This window comes from Podarcis gaigeae, assembly GCF_964106915.1.
Source record: "Podarcis gaigeae genome assembly, chromosome: 4".
Classification (NCBI taxonomy): domain Eukaryota; kingdom Metazoa; phylum Chordata; class Lepidosauria; order Squamata; family Lacertidae; genus Podarcis; species Podarcis gaigeae.
The window spans coordinates 69,724,479-69,745,042 of NC_139677.1; the positions used below are offsets into that span (position 1 = coordinate 69,724,479).

Genomic DNA, 20,564 nt, shown 5'->3' on the forward strand with positions numbered 1-20,564 from the left:
GGTTCTGACTCTATCTGCTGTCAGTCTCCCAACCTTTCACCCTACCAGTCTCAGTGGACACCAGCCATCACTGGTTGCAAGATATGTGCACACTCTTGTGTGGAGTGGCCCCCAGAAGGTTCATTAAGGGCAAATGTGGCCCTTGCATAAAAAACAGTAGCCACCACAGACCAGAGTGCCCCTGTTGTGGAGATGATGCTGTGATGGACAGTTTAGGTCACCTGAACTGTGTTGACTAACATCACTCCTTCTAATCTTTGGCTGACCTACACACCAGTGTCAGTACTGCAGCAGACAACAAACCACTCTATACAACCTAAGGAACTGAAAGGGAAGGAACCAAAGCACAGGGAGATTATGTGGCATCCCTGGCAGGAGACAAGACAAGTTGGATGGTGAAGGAACAGGACTGCAGCAATGGGAGGAAGAATAAATGGGAAGGAATCACCTCTCTCCACAGCACATCCCATCCTTCATACCGCCAGTCTTAAAAGCTAGGCAATAATAATATTGAATAGATTGGTGCACCCAGAAATACTAAGATTCAGGTTGGCTCCTTCAGTTTGCTGCTGCTCAAGACTGAGAAATGATCTTCAAAAAATGAAATCCTAGTGGATTGCACACTAGCCAAGACCTATAGTATAGCTTAGGAATTACAGTGGTGCCTCGCAAGGCGAAATTAATTCGTTCCGCAAGTCTTTTCGTCTTGCGAGTTTTTCGTCTTGCGAAGCATGGTTTCCCATAGGAATGCACTGAAAATCAATCAATGCGTTCCTATGGAAACCGCCTTCAGACCAGGTCCGGGGACAGTCTGTCCCCCGACCTCTTCTGAAGGCCGCTGGGGGGGGGGCGCGAAAGTCTTTGCTTCCCCCCGCCTGCCTTCCTGGGACAGCGGAGACTTCTTAAAATGCTGGCAGGCAGCAGCGAAGGCTGCTATCTGCAGCTTGGAGAGCCCTCTGGACCTCTTCTGAAGGCCGGCGGGGGGCAAAAGAATTCATCCGCTGTCCCGGGGCGATTTTAAAATGCTCCCGGACGGCTTTTGAAGGCAGGCGGGGGTGAGCAAAGACTTTTGCCCCCCGCCCGCCTTCAGAAGAGGTCCAGAGGGCTCCCCAAGCGGCGAATGTCTGCCCCGCGCGAGGGGCGCTCTGCTTAAGAGCGCCCCTCGCGCGGGGCAGCAGGCTGCTATCTGCACCTTCCCCTCTGTTCCCGGACCTGTCCTGAAGGCTTGCGGTGGGAGGAGGGCTTTCCTCCCCACCGCCAACATTCAGAATGCTGTTCTGAATGTTGGCGGTGGGGAGGAAAAACCCTCCTCCCACCGCAAGCCCCGGGAACAGAGGAGAAGCCCTTCGCGCCTTGTCCTCTGTTCCTGGACCTCCCACCGCAAGCCTTAGGACAGGTCCGGGAACAGAGGAGAAGGCGCGCTGCGCTTCCCCGCTGTCCCCGGAGATTTCCCTATGGGCTTTCGTCTTGCGAAGCAAGCCCATAGGGAAATTCGTCTTGCGAAGCCGCTAAAAAATCGGAAAACCCTTTCGTCTTGCGGGTTTTTCGTTTAGTGAGGCATTCGTCTTGCGGGGCACCACTGTATAAGAATTCTACCTAAAGCAATAGTTTAGTCACTTCTAAAAGCACCGGACTGATAACCAAACTAAATTAGCATTTCAGGCCTCTGTTTGCACCTTTATATTTTCCTTTACCCATCAACAGAAACCAAGCAGTCATGTGCAAACCCATCACACTTCATTGCATTTCACACATTATTGAACAAGCACTTTAGCAAGAGATAGCTTAGGGACATGGACATGTGGCTTTTAGAAACTGTCCTCCAAATGGGAAATGTTAACCAGTTAATAGCTTACAGTTACATAGACATAATAAGCCCCAAAGATTATAAATATATTGCCATTTCCCTATCATGTGTGAAGCCGTGTGACTTGTATATTTTCCCCTACTTACAATCCAATCCTCCTTTGATATGCATGATTTATTGAATGAACATTATCAATAGCAAAAATTGTCTTTGTCTAGCTGTCTCAACTGCACACGCAGCAACAAGGCAAATATCTGGGAAAATCTCAGAGTCATTTATATAATCAACTAAATGACTAAAAGTTGATTTGTATGAGCAAGCTCTCATTCAGCCTATCCTGATTCAGCAGTGCTTGTTTATACAAACCAAAGTATAAGAATTCACTGCATGCACAGCTATTAAAAGGTTGGCTGCAATAGGTCCACAGATTACGTTATATCTGAGATTTTTAATGATACACATTTTAAATGGGTTATTTATGTATACCTGTTATTGTTTACATGCTTACTAAATAAGACAAAACAGAAGAGAATGAAGATGTCCCAAAGCAAATACTGTATATATTTTCCTTTCTTTTTTCTGACTTCCCTTTGGTTGTTGACCATATCAGCAAATATTAAGACACTAGACAATTAAAGGATTATATTTTGTTGATTCTTCTTCTGAGCAGAAGATCTGCCTGTGCTCCAGACTATACAGTTACAGGCCTCAACTCCAAAGCATTGTCTATCTGCTGACATGAATCATTTTCTGCTAGGATTGATCCATTATCAGGGCAGCAAGAGAAAATTTCTATCATGGGGGCCATTCCAGAGAAATCTCATTAAAACTAAAGGTCACAGCACAGTATGCAGTACTAAATTCATCACAACTTTAGCCATATTTATTCCTGCTGCTCCAACACAGCAGTAAGTCTCTATTTTATAACATTATTTAAGGTCACAGATGATGCATTGACAGAGACCTGAGGTTGCAGCCCTGGACAACTATCGTCTGGGTGTGGGTGAAATACACACGAAGCTGGAAATGTTAATTTTCCAGTCACCTGGAAGGATGTGAGGGTCATTTTTCCATTCAAAACTGGCCAGTGGAATGGCTGTTCTTACAGGTTCTGAAAGATCTCCCTTACAGACACAGAGCTGACTCATGGAGACTCTTCTTGAGGTAGATTGGCAGGGCTAATCCATGACTCTGCAGATATTGCTGCATGCCAGTTCCCAACATCTCTGTGCATGCTGGCTGGCTGGCACTGCTGGGTGTTAGGTGTTTCCCAGCATCTGAAGGCAGGGCTGGCTCAAAACATTTCCCTGTCTGAGATTAAGGACTAGATGGTGCTCCTTTTCCCATTGTGCATACAGAACTGACTACCTGAGGCAGCTGTCTCACATTGCCTAATGATAGGACTGGCCTTGTCTGAAGGGCCACAGGTTTCCCATCCCTGATGCAGATTCTCTCAGAAAACTGTACACTGAGAATGCTTACTAATCGCTTCTAAGATAACATCCTTCACATCTGTTCTGACTGAGATGTCACTCTGAATATAGTATAGCCATCAATGATTCCCAGCTAGCTGCTATTGCTTGGATGAGTTTAAGTTACTGCAGCTTGAGGATATAGGCATGAATCTAGTGGTACCTGAACACATAAGCCTTTTCCTTTTTTTAAAAAAGGTGCTAAATTCAGACAAAAAAATACTTTGTTTTTTCAATATATATTGGACCCATGATGAATAAATAAAATTGATAAATAAAACACAATAAAACCAGTCATCTTTTAAGATAATAAAAACTGCAGCCAACAATAGGATACTAAAATATCATCAGCACAAAGATTATCTTTCTCTTTTGCTGGATGATTAAAAAAAAAAGATTAAAGTAAAACAGTGCCAGACTTATATGGGGATATATCTTTATATCTTCATAGGAACTTTTATTTTTAGTGAAAGCTGGGCATTTAAGGGAGGAAACTTGAATCACTTCAATGGCCAGGTCCCCAAAAACCTCCCATGGCTACAACCCGGCTTGAAAGATGGGGATTTGAAGAAGAGGGAGCAGATGAGCAGTAAATGGAAGGGGTGTGTGGAAAGGCCTGTAGGAGATCATTTCAACACCATTTCCCTCGCTTACTTAGTAACAGTGGGTGACAGGAACAACTGAAATGTTTCACAATAAACCAGCCACATTTGCTAATGAGCAAACTCCCACAGTGTGTGTGTGGAGGCAGCGGCAGGGGGCGGTTGCGGAATTCTTCCTTCCATCTTTCCCCCTCCTTTGTCAATTAAAGCTTACTTGTATTGTATTACTGTAATGTTCCCAAGCCTTGATTTGATTGAACTGGCTAACTGGATATCCTAGGATTTATTGTGTTTCCTGCCTGTTGTAATAAGCTTTGCTTGGGCTGACGCATTCAGAGCAGAGCAGACCAGGCTGGGTGTAGGAAGAGAGCAGCATACTAGTTCTTGCTTTTGTGGGAGGCCATTGTCTGACCAAAACTAAACCGGAGGACTGCTATGATCATGTGACTTTGAGCAGCTTCTGTTTAGTATGTGCCATCATCTAGCAGGCAAAGCATGCAGCTTTACAGATTATCACTGCGGCCATTCCTACCATTAGGCAGAGTGAGGTGACTGCCTCAGGCAGCAATGCTGCATGTGCCAGGTTCAAGGTTCTTTTGCTAGTGCACAAACCCCTGAACAATGCAGGTCCGGAATAGCTTATGATGTGTCTTACCCTATAATAGTTAAGAAACCTTTTCAGCGTTTGCCATTTCAAAAAGTGTTCTTTGAAATATAGCAGGATATGGGTATGACGGATGATGTTTTAGGATCCTATTGTCCATTGCAGTCTTTATTATCTTAGTTGTGCCTGGTTTTATTGAACCATAATTCATCATAGAATCAGTACATAGAGGAAGAAGATGGCATCACATTTCTCTAAAAATGGAACAGGCTGAATGGTGCCAAATTTAGACTGATTAATGCTAAGACCAGGGATGCTTGTGTGTGCACAGTGCAGTATTTGGGTCTCAGATGCCTTCCTGCAGGCCTGTTGGGAATCACACAGGAGCTGTGTGTTTACTCTCTATATTATTTGGGAGAAGGGCACTTCCAGATGTAGACAATTTACAAGCATGCTTTTAGAAATTGAATAGCTATTCTCCTTCCAACCCCAGACGTTGGGGGACAATTTTCCTTGAGACCATTGGGTGTAGAGAAATGTTTAAATACTCCCTCTAAGCCTTGTAGGACTCCCACTCCTGCCTACTTTCTGATGTAATGGGAAGGGAGGAGGAGAGAATGGATTAGAAAGGTAAGTCATAAACCAATAGAGTTGGTTTCATAGTAAGTGCCCATGGTCGGAGCAGCCTGGGACTCTTATGTTCAGGATAATTTGATGTCACTGTTAGTGTTCTGCATGTTGTCTGACCATATCATCAGGCTGGCCAGCAAGAAGCCCTCTGTTTCTGGGCAATGTGGAGACATATTCCTGCTCTATCAGACCACACCCGGAGTACTGTGTCCAGTTCTGGGCATTACAATTTAAGAAGGATATTTACAGCCTGGAACATGTGCAGAGGACAACAACCAAGATGATCAAGGGTCTGGAGACCAAGCCTTATGAAGAATGGTTGAAGGAGCTCCATATGTTTAGCCTAAGATGAGACTGAGAGGAGATATGATAGCCACCTTCAAATATCTAAAGGGCTGTCACATGGAGCAAGCTTGTTTTCTGCAGCTGTGGAGGGTAGGATCCGAACCAACAGCTTCAAGTTACAAGAAAAGAGATTCTGACTGAACATCAGGAAGAGCTTTCTCACAGTAAGAGCTGTTCAAGAGTGGAACAGACTCCCATGAAAGGTGATCGGTTCTCCACCCCTGGAGCTTTTTAAGCAGAGGTTGGATGGTCATCTGTCATGGATGCTTTAGTTGTGATTCCTGCATTACAGGGGGTTGGACCAGATGATTCTCAGGGTCCCTTCCAACACTACAATTCAGTGAAAAGAACATTATGGCCTATCCAGTCACAGAATCATAGAATCACAGAATTGTAGAATTGGAAGAGACCCTATCTAGTCCAATCCCCTGCAATGCAGGAATCCCAGCTAAAGCATCCATGACAGATGGCCACCAAGCCTTCCCTTAAATACCTCCAAAGAAGGAGAGTCCACCACCTCCCGAGGGAGACTTTTCCACTGTCAAACAGCTCTTATTGTGAGAAAGTTTTCCTGTGTGTTTAGTCGGAATCTCCTTTCTTGTAACTTGAAGCCATTGGTTCGAGTCATACCCTCTAGAGCAGGATCCTGTTCCAGCATCCTGTTCTCACAGTGGCCAACCAGATGCTTTCAGGAAACCCACAAGCAAGACAACAGCATCCCCATCCTCATGGGGCATCCAGCAACTGGCATCAGAAGCATTACTGCCTCTGGCCATGAAGGCATCACTTCCACCATGTCCTTGGATTCCATGGATCCACCATACCCAGCAAGGTTCTCAAGGATGCTGTTGGTGTATTTCCAAAAAACAAAATTAAAAACTGGGTGTGTGGTGGGCCTGCTTGGGCTGTGCCTGCTGGGTGTGTGGCTGGCCTGGGATTCTTTAAATAAAGATTTCTTCTGTGTTTCTCCTTCCTTTCCAGGGCTAAGAATATATTGGATGAAGCACCCATTAAGCCAGTTTAGCAACAGCAAACCTAAAATAAATATAGGATTGTTTGGCTCATTCAACCTTTCCTGTGTTAGGTCAGCCCATTCATTTCTTCTAGGTATAGCACAGGCTTGTCCAACTTCCAAGAGACTGCGATCTACTCCCGCTATTAAAAAAGCTGGCGGTGATCTACCCACTTTGGATTGACCAAAGTTGTTGGGCTTTTCTTAGAAAGTCAAAGTTGTTGAGCTTTTTGGGGGAGCTCAAAGTTGTTGTTTTTTTGGGGGGGGGAGTGGAAGCAGTCCCCCGATCTACCGTGATCTACCACAGGCACCCCACGATCTACCAGTAGATTGCAATCTACCTGTTGGCCATACCTGGTATAGCGAATCTGGACATATAGCACCTGGTTGAAGCTGATGGTTTGGTGCCCCCCCCCCTTACTGGGATCATCCTCATCAGCATCACAGCATCACAGACCATGTTAGAGCTCAAAGTTAGGCACATTCTTCTCATTGGTATCAAACACTGCAAAACATATTCTCCCTCCTTGCCTCTTGGAACAATTAAATCAGACCCTGGCTTTGCTCTACAGAAAGCCTTGTGTTTCTCTCTTTACAGAGCAAGTCTTTTTCCAGATTGTTTTTTCCCCTGATTTATTTTTATTTTTCGAAGAGCAAATTATTTCACCAGTAGAGTGGAGAAGAAGATTGCCGAGGTGCAAGAGAGCAAGTTCAATAAGACACAAGTACAGAAGGTAACAAACTGCAAATAAATACAGAAAAACAGTCTTTGCATAGTTCAGAAACGAACATCACAGGGCATCAATGTGCTGTGTGAAGTGGTACACATCAAGCACACAGGTCCACATTTCAGGTTGAAAGGTTGCAGCTGGAAAAAGAAATCCAAAAATCTTAGAAGGGAAAACTTAGAAGCAGATTTTTTTTCTTTTTAGCATGAACATTAACTAGCTATATTTTTCTCCCCAGTCAGGCCATGCTGTAGATTGTGTGAGTGTGTGTTTAAAGGTGGAGAATGTGACCTATATGATCTGTCTTGGCATGCCGTATCCCGTCATCCCAGACTGAGACGCTCCCTTGTTGCTCCCCATTTGGAGACCGATGACGTTCTGTCCTTGACGAAGTTGCTCTTCCGAAAACCCTCGCCGGTTCTTTTGTGCTTTCCTGTGAAGAAGAATTTGTAAATGTGACAAGCCTGAAATTAGTTCTCATTTGCACATCGCTTTGAGCACTTAGGTGGATTGGTGAAGCAGATCTAAAGTGGTACATGTTCTGGGCTTTAATTCCTCGCATTCATTTTCCTTAAAAAAGAACACAGGTACAGTAAGTGCTGTAGCTTTCATCCAGAGGACAGCAAAGGGCAAATCAAGTGGGGCATGATCAGAGAAAGACTCCTACTAGAGCGGCCTTCCTCCTGCCTGGTGTCCTCCAGATGTTTTCAATTGGACTACAACTCCCATCGTCCCTGACTATTGTGCCACTGCTGAGTCCCAACGTATCTGGAAGGCAGCAGACTGGGGAAGGCTGTTCTAGAATTTAGACAGCTTCTGATCCTTCTTAGAAAGGTTCCCATCCACCCTAAAGATCAGAAAACTAGATCTCCTGGGTTTGCTGCTGTTGATGCATTAGCTATGCCCACAAAATAGAGGGGGGAAATCTTTTAGCATGGCCAAATCAATATAACGCTTTCCCAATGGCTAAGGTCTTAAGTAATCTGGCCACCATCCAGCAAAACACTTAAGTGGATGCCCAAATGATCTGCTAGATTAAGGCAAGAATGTTGAAGAATGAGCACCATTGTCCCAGGAGCTGGTGTTACAAAATCCATAAAATGCCAACTCTGCAATGAATTGTCCAGAAAAGTTGGCTCTCTTACACTGGTGTATACTTGCTTTTTTATTTTTTAAAAAAAGTTTCATTGCAGGTTCTGGATGATTTAGTCACAGCTGCCGATTAATTTGCACAAATCGGATAATAGAGTTAGACAACAAAACTTTGAGGAGAGACTCCATTTTTAAAAGCACACAGCATGCAATACATTTATTTGATTATGAATACAAATGTCTTTGGAATTATCCTAGGGGGATGAAACTGCTTATCAGAATTTGAAAAAGGGCCTCATGTGCCGTAATTCTAGCAGCCTTTTCATGACAATCTTTCATAGCACTCTTCCCTCATCCCACCCCCAATATTCAGTCAGTCAGCCTCTGGAGTATCGCCTCCTCCTGCTGGTTTCACATATAAATACAGTGGGTAATTATTTAAAAATTTGTTTAGAAGTTTAAAATCATCTGTGGACAATTAGATGACTATATTATGTAGTGCAATGGGTCAGTTAATGTAGGCTTGCCATATGTCCAGAATTGCCCAGACGTAGCCGGGATTCAGCAGACTGTAACAGTGCCCAGGCAGAAATCACTTAAATGTCCAGAAAACCCATGCTGGAAGTGTAGATTTTGGTGAATTTCCCTAAAAATACCTCAAAAACTTTTTTGAGATTTTGCTAAAAAAAGAAAAAAGAAAGGAAAAAAGCTCCACAATTTTGGCCAGTTTTTTTTAATCTTCTGGTTAGCCCATAAACTAGGGTTGCCATATCTCAAAAAAAATGGCCAAAGCTGTGGAGCTTTCTTTTAGCAAAATCTAAAAAAAAAAAAAAAAAGGGTCCAGCAAATTCTGGACATACAGCAGCCCTAGTAAAAATACAATTTAAAGCCATACCTCTCAGAGCATTAGAATTCCTATAACAACAGAAAAAAAATTAAGAGGTCCACCAAAACTCTCAACGATTTTCATGTGACCCATTGGGGTGGGTGGGGGATGGAGGTTTGGGGACCACCCCACTCAAAGATTGACAATATGAATTCAGAAAATGGTGAATTTGGTGCTGATTGACACATTTAGTCTACAACCAAAACATGGCCCCAGGGGGGCCAGGGAAGAGCTATAGATCCTTACCTGTGAAACCATGCTGGATCCCCTCTATAGCATCCATCATCCCTTGTGACGGCTTCGCTGCCCAAAGCCATTAAAGTTCTTTGTACAGCAGCCATGTCCTTCCCTAGAAAGGCAGAGGAAGAGAGAGATTCTTTACTGCTACGTTGATCGGTTGTAGTTTTGGCAGTACTATATAGACACCAGTTCAATCCCAGAAATCCCCAAGGCTTTGTTATCCCATTATGTTTTCTGTTTCTCTTCTGGTCTCATGGGCACCATCAGGGTTTCCCTCACCCAGAACCGCTGCTTCTTTCACCTTGCAAACTGTGGCATGGTTTGCAGTTGACACTGGGGTAGTTCTGCAATTCCCCCCAATACAGTGCAGTTTGGGGTGTTATTTTCACCAATATACACCCCCCCAACACTTTAAACTAGTGTGCACATTTCTGTGCATTCTACTTGACATTGTAAAATTTGGAGAAGTGTGAATTTTGGAGGATGAATTGTTTTTGGAATTAGATAAGTTTGCCTTTAAAGGTGAATTGAATCAAATTTCTCCTTCATCCCTAATTCCCAAAGCTATGAATACTGAAGTCTGGGCCTGCCCATTCTGTGTATATCTCTGTATACAGCACGCTTAACTTAGGACCGGTCATAAGCCTTCTCTGCTTATGCCTCACATTTTGCTCCATGTCCAGTAAACTCATTGCCCTTCCACTACCAGTCAGATCCCTTCCTTGTGTCAAGACCAGACCCTACACTGATCCCTCAGTCTCCCCATTTTAGCAAGCCAATCCTTCCACATAAAAATGCTTCCCTTTGCAAAGCTTGGTCTTAGTCTGCATCTCCCCCATACATCTCAAGCTGTATCATATCTCAATCGTGCCTCTCCCAAAGAATCTTGGATCCTGTCTTTTGTTAAAGGTGCTGAGAGTTGTTAGGAGACTCCTGTTCCCTTCACAGAGCTAAGATTCCCGAAGAGGTTTAAGAGTCAAACCCTCTTCCCAAGGAACTCTGTATAGTGCAGATGGGGCCTTAAATTGACCTAATTGCAGAGAGACTGATGCGTGACCCCACTTAACCTCAAATCTAAAGTGGCACAACAATATTGAAAACCATGGAGCGCAGCGTGTGGAAAGAGAAATCACTGCTGGAGCTACTGCAGAGGAAAGTGACTGTGTTTCCTGTGCAAATGGGCTGCCACTGATTTCATACCAATCCTTATTAGAAACATCATTCAACTCATTAATCTTCACAGCAGTCCCAAAGTAAATCAGCTTTGCTATCTTCATTTAAGAAAGGCAGGGCGATGGTCTGGGGCAACAGAAAGAGGTAGCGTTAAAGTGGGAGGCGAGGGCCATTGATGGCTATATTCTGCAGCCACACAACGCTTCCAGATATCAGTGTTCCATTTTAAGCAGGCTATCCTGGATCACAGAAGCCAATCCTGGCTTCAGTTTGGATCCTGGAATGTCTCATTTTTTGGTCCAGCGCTCTGGCATAAGGACGCTCTGGTGCAACCCTGTTGACGATCGCCAGAGCGCCAGATTGGAAGTCATTTTACCAATAATTGGTTAATTACATTATATGATTTATGCTGTACTTGTGAGGTTCTGTTCCGTTATTGTTATTTGTTTGCAAGCAGTTTGAGGATTTGTTTGAATCTAAAATGGGACGCAGGTAGCGCTGTGGGTTAAACCACAGAGCCTAGGTCTTGCCGATCAGAAGGTCGGCGGTTCGAATCCCCGCGACGGGGTGAGCTCCCATTGCTCGGTCCCTGCTCCTGCCAACCTAGCAGTTCGAAAGCACGTCATGTGCAAGTAGATAAATAGGTACTGCTCTAGTGGGAAGGTAAACGGCGTTTCCGTGCGCTGCTCTGGTTCGCCAGAAGCGGCTTAGTTATGCTGGCCACATGATCCGGAAGCTGTACGCCGGCTCCCTTGGCCAATAAAGCGAGATGAGCACCGCAACCCCAAAGTTGGTCATGACTGGACCTAATGGTCAGGGGTCCCTTTACCTTTACAACAGCATAGAAATACAATCAATTGATCAATTAGGCTGGTGTGGGAGCCAGGAGTCTGAGCTTTAAACTGGGAAGGTGTCTTAGATCAAATCTCACCCCAACCGTAAATTCCTAAGTGAATTCAGCCCCAAACTGAATCCCCACTCAGCCATGAAGCTCGCTGGGTGAGCTTGGGCCGGTCACCGTCTCTCAGCCTAACCTACCTCACAGGGTTGTGGGGATGAAATGGGGAGGAGGAGACCCATGTAGACCACATGTAATAAACATAAAACACAAACACAAAACACGTAACAGAAATGTGGAGGGGAGAGCATCATAGCAACAAGCTCCTCATTCTATCCAACACATCTTCTATTGTTGAAGGAACAGGAGCACAGATCCTTTAATGAACACACAGGGTGGAGCCTGCACCCACAATGTTCCACAAACATACACATATTTTAAACTCCTGCAAAGGGCCCAAGAAGAAGCCTTTTCCAGCCCTGCATTCTGCTATAGCACACTGCAAATCATGGCTTGAAAATGGTTGTCCCAAATAGTTGATCTCAGTACAGTTCAGGAACTCAGAACAACAGATCAACAAATGATGAATAAATACACCCAGGATCTTCAAGTTCTGTTCTAAGCTTTTCTTGCAGGGCTGGAGGACCTGTGACTCTCCAGACATGGCAGGACTGCAGCTATCATCATCTGCTGATGCTTGGCCATGCTGACTGGGGCTTATGGGAGTTGGTGCCCACCACTAGATGGTGGGTTACAGGTTCCCTACCCCTGTTCTATAATTAGGTTAAAGGTAAAGGGACCCCTGACCGTTAGGTCCAGTCGAGGACAACTCTGGGGTTGCGGCGCTCGTCTCGCTCTATAGGCCGAAGGAGCTGGCTTGCAGCTTCCAGGTCATGCAGCCAGCATGACTAAGCCGCTTCTGGTGAACCAGAGCAGTGCACGGAAACGCCGTTTACCTTCCCGCCTGAGTGGTACCTATTTATTTACTTGCACTTTGACGTGCTTTCGAACTGCTAGGTGGGCAGGAGCTGGGACCGAGCAACGGGAGCTCACCCCGTTGCAGGGATTTGAACCGCCGACCTTCTGATTGGCAAGCCCAAGGCTCTGTGGTTTATACCACAGTGCCACCCGTGTCCCTTATAATAATTATAATTAGGGAAAGGCAAATCCATAAATTTTAGCTCTCCCATTTACCCATTTTCTGAATCTTAAATTCAGCTCTCTACATTCTGTGTCCATTTGCTCAGCCAGGCTCAGCCGACATTAAGTTTCCAACCTTGGCTCAGTCAAAGATATGCGGGCGTAACTTGCCCGTCCCAAATGAGGTGAAGCTCACTGATCTGAGGCCAGTGTAAGTCCCCAAAAAGGGGCACTCCAAGGTCATGGTAGAGGAAGCATCAGAGAGAGCAGACCTAGGCTGGATCCTAAGCCTGTTCCACTCAGTCATGTAATCAGGCAACCTGGCACAGAACACAGTTTTAATGGCTCCCCTCTACCAGGGTTTGGCAGAGTAGCAGCAGCAGCCCCATTGCTGAATGTAGTTTGGATATGGTGCTACTTTATGTGAGCTTATTTTACACCTGCATGTTTTTCACCAGCTTCCTGTAGGATTACTCCCTATCTTGCCCCATGGAGGCAAAAGGGAAATGAGAGGGTGGGCCATATGTCTTACTTTACAGAACACAATCCTCTCCTTGAGGAGGTCCAGGTTTGGTCCAAGTTCAGCTTACAGATAAAGATTCTACATGAAGGGAGGAGAGCAGCGTCCTTGAAGTTTCTCATCAAGATTTAGCACCTGGACCAAGCAGGCAAACGGATCACCTATTTACCCTATTTTCGTATTGTATTTCTGTGTAAATTATAGTCATTATTTGCAATTATATATAAATTAGCACATGCAATTTTTTGGCAATCTGTAAGTAAGCCCAAGAAAGGACTTCAGCCACAGGAAGAAGAGCTTGCTTCAGCCTTCGCCCCTGAGAGCTAGTAGCCACATTCTTCAGGGCTTTCAGCTGACGCTGTCTCAAGCCTTCCTGGCCATTATCATCATTACATATCTATAAAAGGGCCATGGATGCAAAAGTCACAGTAAATGGGTTAGACAAGCCTGCAGGCTCATAATCTAATTTAAAACACAGAATGAACAGAAAGGAGGGGAAGTGGATGGTTTGTTGATTGCTACATAGGACTAAGAAATAGAAAATAACCAAAACCAAAGAAAACGGAAGAATGAGTTGGTTGTGAAAACTGATTTGTGTTTTCGTCTTGAATCATGTACACAGATTAGACAGCTGCTGCTGCATGCATGCTTTTTCTTACACAGGGATTAGCTCCATGTGAGAAAAATGTCATGCGTGAAAAGATTTTAACATGGCTACTTTTCTGGAAGGTGTACATACGTAGACACCGAGTAGAGGTTCTGGGAAACAACTGATTGTGTAAAGTGGATTCAAATCATCACATGGGTTGACGGTAACTCTAGTCCTCCAAAGAGAGAGAGAGAGAGTTTTAGGAAGGGAAAACAAATCAAAGATGAAGGGAAACTGTTGAATTAGATTGTGAAAATGAAAGATGTTGCAGTCTTGAGCTCAGAAAACAAGCAAAACACTAGTGGCCAAATCACTGCATCCCCTCCTTGTGTCCCACTGACTGAGGTTGAAATGAACAGAGATGTCCCTCTGCCCAGCTAAGCCAGCCTCCTATCACCTGCTGGATGTGTCAGCTGGTGGGTAGGCCGCTGGCAAAATTCCTGCTGGTGGGAGCCAGTGGAAAGTCTTAAAAGAAGGCATTGCGCGGGTGACTGAGAGAGACTGAGCCAGTGTGGACCCTGGATGGGTTGGACCCTGAGCTGATTTCACTGCTGTCATGCAATGGCTTAGGACCTGATCGCTGCACCAACTCCCAGACTGCTTCAGTGATCTGCCTGCTCCCCACCCACTGTGCATTGCAGGAGTACAACTACAGATGTGGTGGTGGTTTCGCTGCTCCATACAACCCCACCGGCAAAGGGGAGGGAGGTTTGGAATGCAGCCTAAATCGCAAATGACTCTGAATCCTATCTTCTAACCCAAAATTCTGACCAAAGCTTGAAGTGTTAGCAAAATTTAGTTCAAGAATTCTCTGTATGCTGTACGTGACTACGTACACCTCTCTTCCTTCGAGTTTCTGAGTTATAATATGATCAGACAGTGGGGCAAACATCTTCAAAATGCGCACATGTTGTTCATGGTAGGAACACATGATGCTGTCTTCTATTGAGTCAGATCCATTGACCCATCTTGCTTAATACTGGCTGCACTAACTGACAGCAGCTCTGCAGGGTTTCAGACAAGGAGTCTTTCCCAGCTCATATCTGAAGATGCTGAGGACTGAACTCAGAACTTTCTACATGCAAAGCAGTTGCTCTACAACAGAGCTATGGGCCTTCCAGAAAGTAATGGACAACATGGGCTTGCTATTGGCAAGAAGAGGATTAGTGGTTGATCTATAAGTTGTTAAAAGAAGTCCTGTACTTTGCTAGTGGATATTTCCCGTGTGACTATGAACATTCAAGGTTACTAGATGTCCCCTGGCATTTAGGAGCATGCTTTAATTCCAGAGCATAACAGCAGAATAGAAATGAGACAGTGTTCCTTATTTCAGAAACCTTATTGTGGACCATGCTGATTGGGGCTGATGGGAATTGGAATTCAACAATGGAGGGCCATAGTCTCCCTATCTTTGGCCTAAATGCTAGCTGGGAATAGCCCCATCTTCCAGCAATGGAGTAAGACCATGTAAATTTGGAGTTCCTGTCCAGGTCCTGGTCCAGGCCCGGCCCAATCCAACAGTTTGCCCTGACTGGGTTACTTTAGATAGCCTCCTCTACCTCACTCAAGCATGAAAATGGACACTGTTGTGGGAATACTGTTCATAGTGAAAATTGGATATTACCACAGAGTCTGCTGAACCTTCTATAGAAACTACCCTTTCTCTTAGATTTGATTGGTTTCCATCAAATTGATATATTTTTCAGTTATGGATTAGTACAAAAGATGCCATAAACTCCTAGAAAAAATCTCTCAGAGAAGATAACAAGCTGGGAAAAACATGGTTGTGACACAACAGAAACAGAAGAGAAAGATAATGACATCAGGGAATTTTCACCCTAGAGACGTGCATGATTAGCATCAGTCTAAGTAGTGTAATATAAAGAAGGCAATTGTCCCTTCAATAAAAGCTCATATAAATGGATATTGGTACCTTCCCATAAATCCACTGTCTGGAAAATATCTGTTGTTCGTATTCCATAGATTTCTGCCGCTTTCAAGAATTGGGAAATTTGCTCCATTTGCTTGAAAGCCATCTTTGATTCTGTGATCTTTGGAATGGGTTCTTTCCCCTTGGGATGTAAACTGTTTATTAACTTGCACAGCAGCTGGGAGATTAAAGATAGAAGCAGAAATGAAGAGGGGGGAAAATCAATTAGTTCCAGCTGACTAAAGACAACATGTACACGCTATTGAGTTTATGGTGCGGGTGCTCTGGTGCCATTCATGGAAGAAAATCTTCTCAAAAATCAAATCAAATAACAACTGAGAATAATTCTGAATGTGTTAGAAGCAAATAAGTTTATATATATATATATAAATGCAAGCCAAAGCTTCCATTTCTGCAGCTGGACCAAACATGCATGGATGTACTCAGGCGGACAAAATCAAATCATTCGCTAAAGGTTACATAACAATTGACAGTTGTGTGGGAGAGCAAAACGGTAGCTGGAGTCCAACTGTAAGTGCTTCCATTTGGTATACTGTTAAAAACACAATGACAGAGGCTCAATAATTTCCCATGTCTTATATCTCCAGGGCAAAGGACAGCATCTTTGTGCTTATTTGGTTTTTTTTTAAAAAAAATCCAACATGTCATTTAAAGTCTTCAGGATGTTTACAAAAACAGATCAGGAATGTAGCATAAGCACATTTTACTTTTTCTTTTCTTTTTAAAAACCAACACTGACTGGTTTCAAAAGAAGATAAACCTGGTATTAAAAGCTCAGCTAAAAAAAAAGCAAGCAAATCTGTTCTTCTTCTTCTAATTGTCAGAGAAATAGTTACCGAATTATATTATCTGCCCATCTGTCTCTATGCACATATACTGGCTATTGTTTCTAAAACCTCCTGATCATAATAAGCAATTGTTTTAAGTATTTTAATTGTCCTAAAAGAGAAAGACAGTTTAGAAATGAAATTGATACTCTTGGTAAAATGTAAAGTTAAATTCCAATCCTTAAATATTACTTTGTTCTATAGGGTTTATATGGAAGTAGGGTTGTTGCCGGGGGTGGGGGGTGGGGAAACACTGTCCAAGGTAATTGATTAGCTTTCTCCAAAGGAGCTGCGGAGGGCAAAAGTTAAGGAGCAAATCTTAAAGCACACGTTGTTATTATTATTGATGCAACATCAGACTATTACTTACTGTTCCATCCATTAACCATTTCTGGAAATGTTGCCTCCCGGGAGGGGGGTGCTCTGTGTTTTCACCACACTGTATGATAATCCAGTCCACCAGCCGACTCTCCAGTTCTGTGTCATATTTCTGTTCGATCTTTTCCTGGACTTCTCGGCTTAAACCATAGCTGGGTCCTCTGTTGGCCATCTCTAGGAAGAAGAAAAACCACTTTATTTAATTTGCAAGAGGTGCAAAGCGCTGAGCATCATTACCCAGCATCTATTCTGAACATCCTGGAAAGGGATTACTACACAATCCCAAATGCATTACAAAAAAAATCAAAATCAAAAGCCTCATAAATTGTGATGCCAGTAAAGGGTTTGTGCGTGCTTGCATGAAATCATCAAAGCTGACATTTCGGCAGCAAGTGAAATTTCTGTCGTTGCTAGGAAGAGATGTAAGCATTTCATATTAACATTGCAATTGCCAGCAAATCCAAAGGAATTAAAAGCACAAAGAAGGCCAAAAAGAAAAAAAAAGGTCTATTACAGGACAACTTGGAATAGCCTTTCAGTGACGCAGGTGATGTGGTGATTTTCAGCAGTGATCTGGGTCCAGAAATGCAGAGACCATCGAAGCAAGAAATGTTGGTAAAATTTATGAAGAGTCGAAGGCTGCTGCGATGCTCTGCTGCTCCTGGAACTGCTGCTGTGGGAGCATCGTGATCTGAAGAAGGCTGTATTGATTTGATTTTCCTCACAGATGAGGAGGGTCAAAGCAGGGGCGTTGCTAAGAGCTATTAAAGAGGCCCTCCTACTCTGTCATGGCCAGAAAAGGATCCCTATTCATCTCAATCCTCTGCAGCCTGCTCCTCTGCACACACTTCTGCTGCTGTCACTCCTTGTATTCTAGGCTTTGGTACTCACTTCTACGTTCTTATGCTGCAGCCGTTGTCATGGTGCCCAGGAAGATTGCTATTAAAAATACTCTCCCGATTACATCCGTTCGGTGTTGGCTTCTTTAAACCCAAGACAAACCTGCAGAAAATGCATGGAACAGAGCCCGTAAAACAGCAGCAAAGACGTATTGTCAATAAACAGCAAAAATCACCAGTGTAAATTCAAAGAAAGTGACTATTTTAATCTGCTTGAATGGAAATAAGAAAGCTAAGCCGCTAAATGCCATCTCAGAGGAAGACAGAGTTCCCCATCCTCCACCCCAATTCCCTGCAATGCAGTGCTGGACAGAATATTCCACATTCTTCAAAAGTCTAGAACTTTTCCAGTTCTGACTAAGCAAGCTTTGTCATATGCAGAGCTGTGGGTTGCAAGCAAAGGTGCATGGTGGGTTGCAACAGCAGCTGTTCAGGACCAGCCCAAGATGCTTTGCTGCCTGAGCTGAGACAGCAAATGGCACTCCAACCCTGAAGGCAAGATGCACTGCACTGAAGGCCAGGACATCAAATGGACAAGTTGTCTTGGCAGCTGAGGAAGAAAAGCCCACCAGCATCTCTGTCTGCAAATGTAATGGTATGATAATAGTAAATTAAATAGCTAGCAATTTCTTTGCCTTTCATTATACCTAACCTGAGGCGACCACCTCAGTCCTGCTTATCTATAGTAAAGGTAAAGGTAAAGAGACCCCTGACCATTAGGTCCAGTCGTGACCGACTCTGGGGTTGCGGCACTCATCTCGCTCTATAGGCCGAGGGAGCCGGCGTACAGCTTCCGGGTCATGTGGCCAGCATGACTAAGCCACTTCTGATTAACCAGAGCAATGCACGGAAACGCCGTTTACCTTCCCGCCGGAACGGTACCTATTTATCTACTTGCACTTTGACGTGCTTTTGAACTGCTAGGTTGGCAGGAGCAGGGACAGAGCAATGGGAGCTCACCCCGTTGCGGGGATTCGAACCACCGACCTTCTGATCAGCAAGTCCTAGGCTCTGTGGTTTAACCCACAGTGCCACCCGCATCCCTTTTAGCTTATCTATAGTACCAGCTCATTATTCAATAGCCTTTGACAGCACCATGGGTTGTGCCTGCTTAACTTAGACCAGAGGATCTCATTCTATTGCTTGCATTGCATTACACCAACTTCACACCAAAATGTTTGCTTGTACTGGTTCAGACTAAAGCTTGGGGAATGATGCTTTGAAGGCTCCTATATATGTTTTGAAAGCTCTCGCCGTGCAAAATTAGCAAAGGGAGAACTCTTCCCCACAACATCCATTTTGTAGGTATGTGAGTGTGTTTTCTTCCCTTGCATATGGGGAAAGCATTCAGATATCCAGTCCTGAAGCGAAGGACAAGGCAGCACCTCCTTTTCAATTACAGAAGCCCACCAACTTGGCAACTGAAACTCCGTCCTTCAACAGAAGGAAAACGTCAGCATCTTCAGGAGAAATGGTTGGGGGTTTCCACTTCTACACAAACACAGTATTTGCCATTGAGATGACTCAGCTGTCTCACTCTGCCTAATGGTAGGGCTGGTCCTGAGTCCAGCAAAAGGTTCGTCACATGAGTATGCTGATCATGTTACTTTCTCCCTTTTCATGCCGCTTGAGAGAACTGCTGTCATGTATTTCATATATAGTCATTCTATGTTTCATCTTTTCAGATTTGCAGCCAAGCCTGTTCCATACATTCCCGACTGTTCAGATACTCAAGACGTGAGCTCTCTGGCTTATATAATTCTCAGACTCTCCTGGCTTGACTTGAATACATGAAAAATTCAGTGGGTGACCTCATTTCCCTGCAAGATTTTCATATTGTGTACTGGTATGTATTTATTTTTAAATAAGTCGCCTGAAAAATTTTCTTATGTAACTCAGCTCTCTTAGAGCTCACCCTACTGCACACACAGCATGCTGTTCGTGATAAAGAAATGAGGCATCTGTGGAAAATGTTTTTTTTAAAGTACTGCCTCAATCATGTACAAACAGCTAGGTAGCATATGCTGATAAAATTCAATTTTTTTGTTCTGGAAAAGAAAGCTATGAAGAGGGTCTATTATTCTAGCATCCCTGTAATACAAAAGGGATTTTAATGCACTGCATTTCCTTTGAATTAATGCATACAACTCTATAACATGGCAGTGGAAGGTTATTTGTCACTTCAGATCCACTTCCAACAGGATGAGTCACACTGTAAGGATTGTAGTCAACAAATGAATAGTCATTACCATATCTTTTATGTTGTGAACTGCCCTGTGATCTTTGGGTGAAGGGTGGTATACAAATTTAACAGATAAATAAACATACTTACTATAAGCATTTGGAAGGGCCACACCTCAGTGGTAGAGTTCCTTGCATGCAATAAGTCCCGAGTTCAATCCTTGCCATGTCCAGGTAGGGCCTAAAACACTAGAGAGCCACTTGCTCTCTGTATAGGCAATACTGGGCTAGATGGACCAGTTGTCAGACTCAGTGTAAGACAGTTTCGTATGTTCAAGGAAAGAGCACTCTCTCTCTTGGTGGGGAGGGCTCTATAGCAGGTGTGGAGGACCTTTGGCCCTCCAAAAGTTCTGAATTATTAACTCCAGGCAGCTGCAGGAAGCAGGGCCAATAGCCAGGGATGATGAGATTTGTAGTTCTTTAACCAGTGCCAATGCTAAGTGGAGTGTGGCGCCTCTGCAAATCAATGTTCCAAGCTGAAATGCTACTTTCTTTTCCTCCCAAGGCCAGACATACTGAATATGTACTTT

The 20,564-nt window shown here is 44.0% G+C and overlaps 1 protein-coding gene across 2 annotated transcripts; it reads right to left on the bottom strand.

Moving 5' to 3' along the window:
• Positions 1-7,091: 7,091 nt before the first annotated feature.
• TAGLN3 (transgelin 3) lies at positions 7,092-20,555 on the bottom strand. 2 transcript variants are annotated; one of them, XM_083737475.1, is made up of 6 exons: positions 20,126-20,555; positions 17,786-17,896; positions 16,887-17,068; positions 15,672-15,846; positions 9,425-9,527; positions 7,092-7,633 (listed from the first exon to the last, which is right to left on the bottom strand). In XM_083737475.1, the coding sequence occupies exons 3-6, from the start codon at positions 17,064-17,066 to the stop codon at positions 7,492-7,494; spliced, it is 600 nt and encodes a 199-aa protein (XP_083593601.1). In that variant the 5' UTR covers positions 17,067-17,068; positions 17,786-17,896; positions 20,126-20,555; the 3' UTR covers positions 7,092-7,491. The 2 variants fall into 2 exon arrangements, with proteins under 2 accessions (XP_083593601.1, XP_083593600.1); XM_083737474.1 differs by lacking the exons at positions 17,786-17,896; positions 20,126-20,555 and adding an exon at positions 17,409-17,765.
• Positions 20,556-20,564: the final 9 nt, after the last annotated feature.

What these genes read in the sequence shown, in the direction of transcription:
- TAGLN3 (XM_083737475.1), bottom strand. Translation starts at nt 17,066, where the DNA reads ATGGCCAACAGAGGACCCAGCTATGGTTTAAGCCGAGAAGTCCAGGAA. An exon ending in AATGGTTAATGGATGGAACA is followed by an intron (nt 15,847 to 16,886) that starts GTAAGTAATAGT and finishes TTAATCTCCCAG; the next exon opens with CTGCTGTGCAAGTTAATAAA. An exon ending in GACAGTGGATTTATGGGAAG is followed by an intron (nt 9,528 to 15,671) that starts GTACCAATATCC and finishes CTGCCTTTCTAG; the next exon opens with GGAAGGACATGGCTGCTGTA.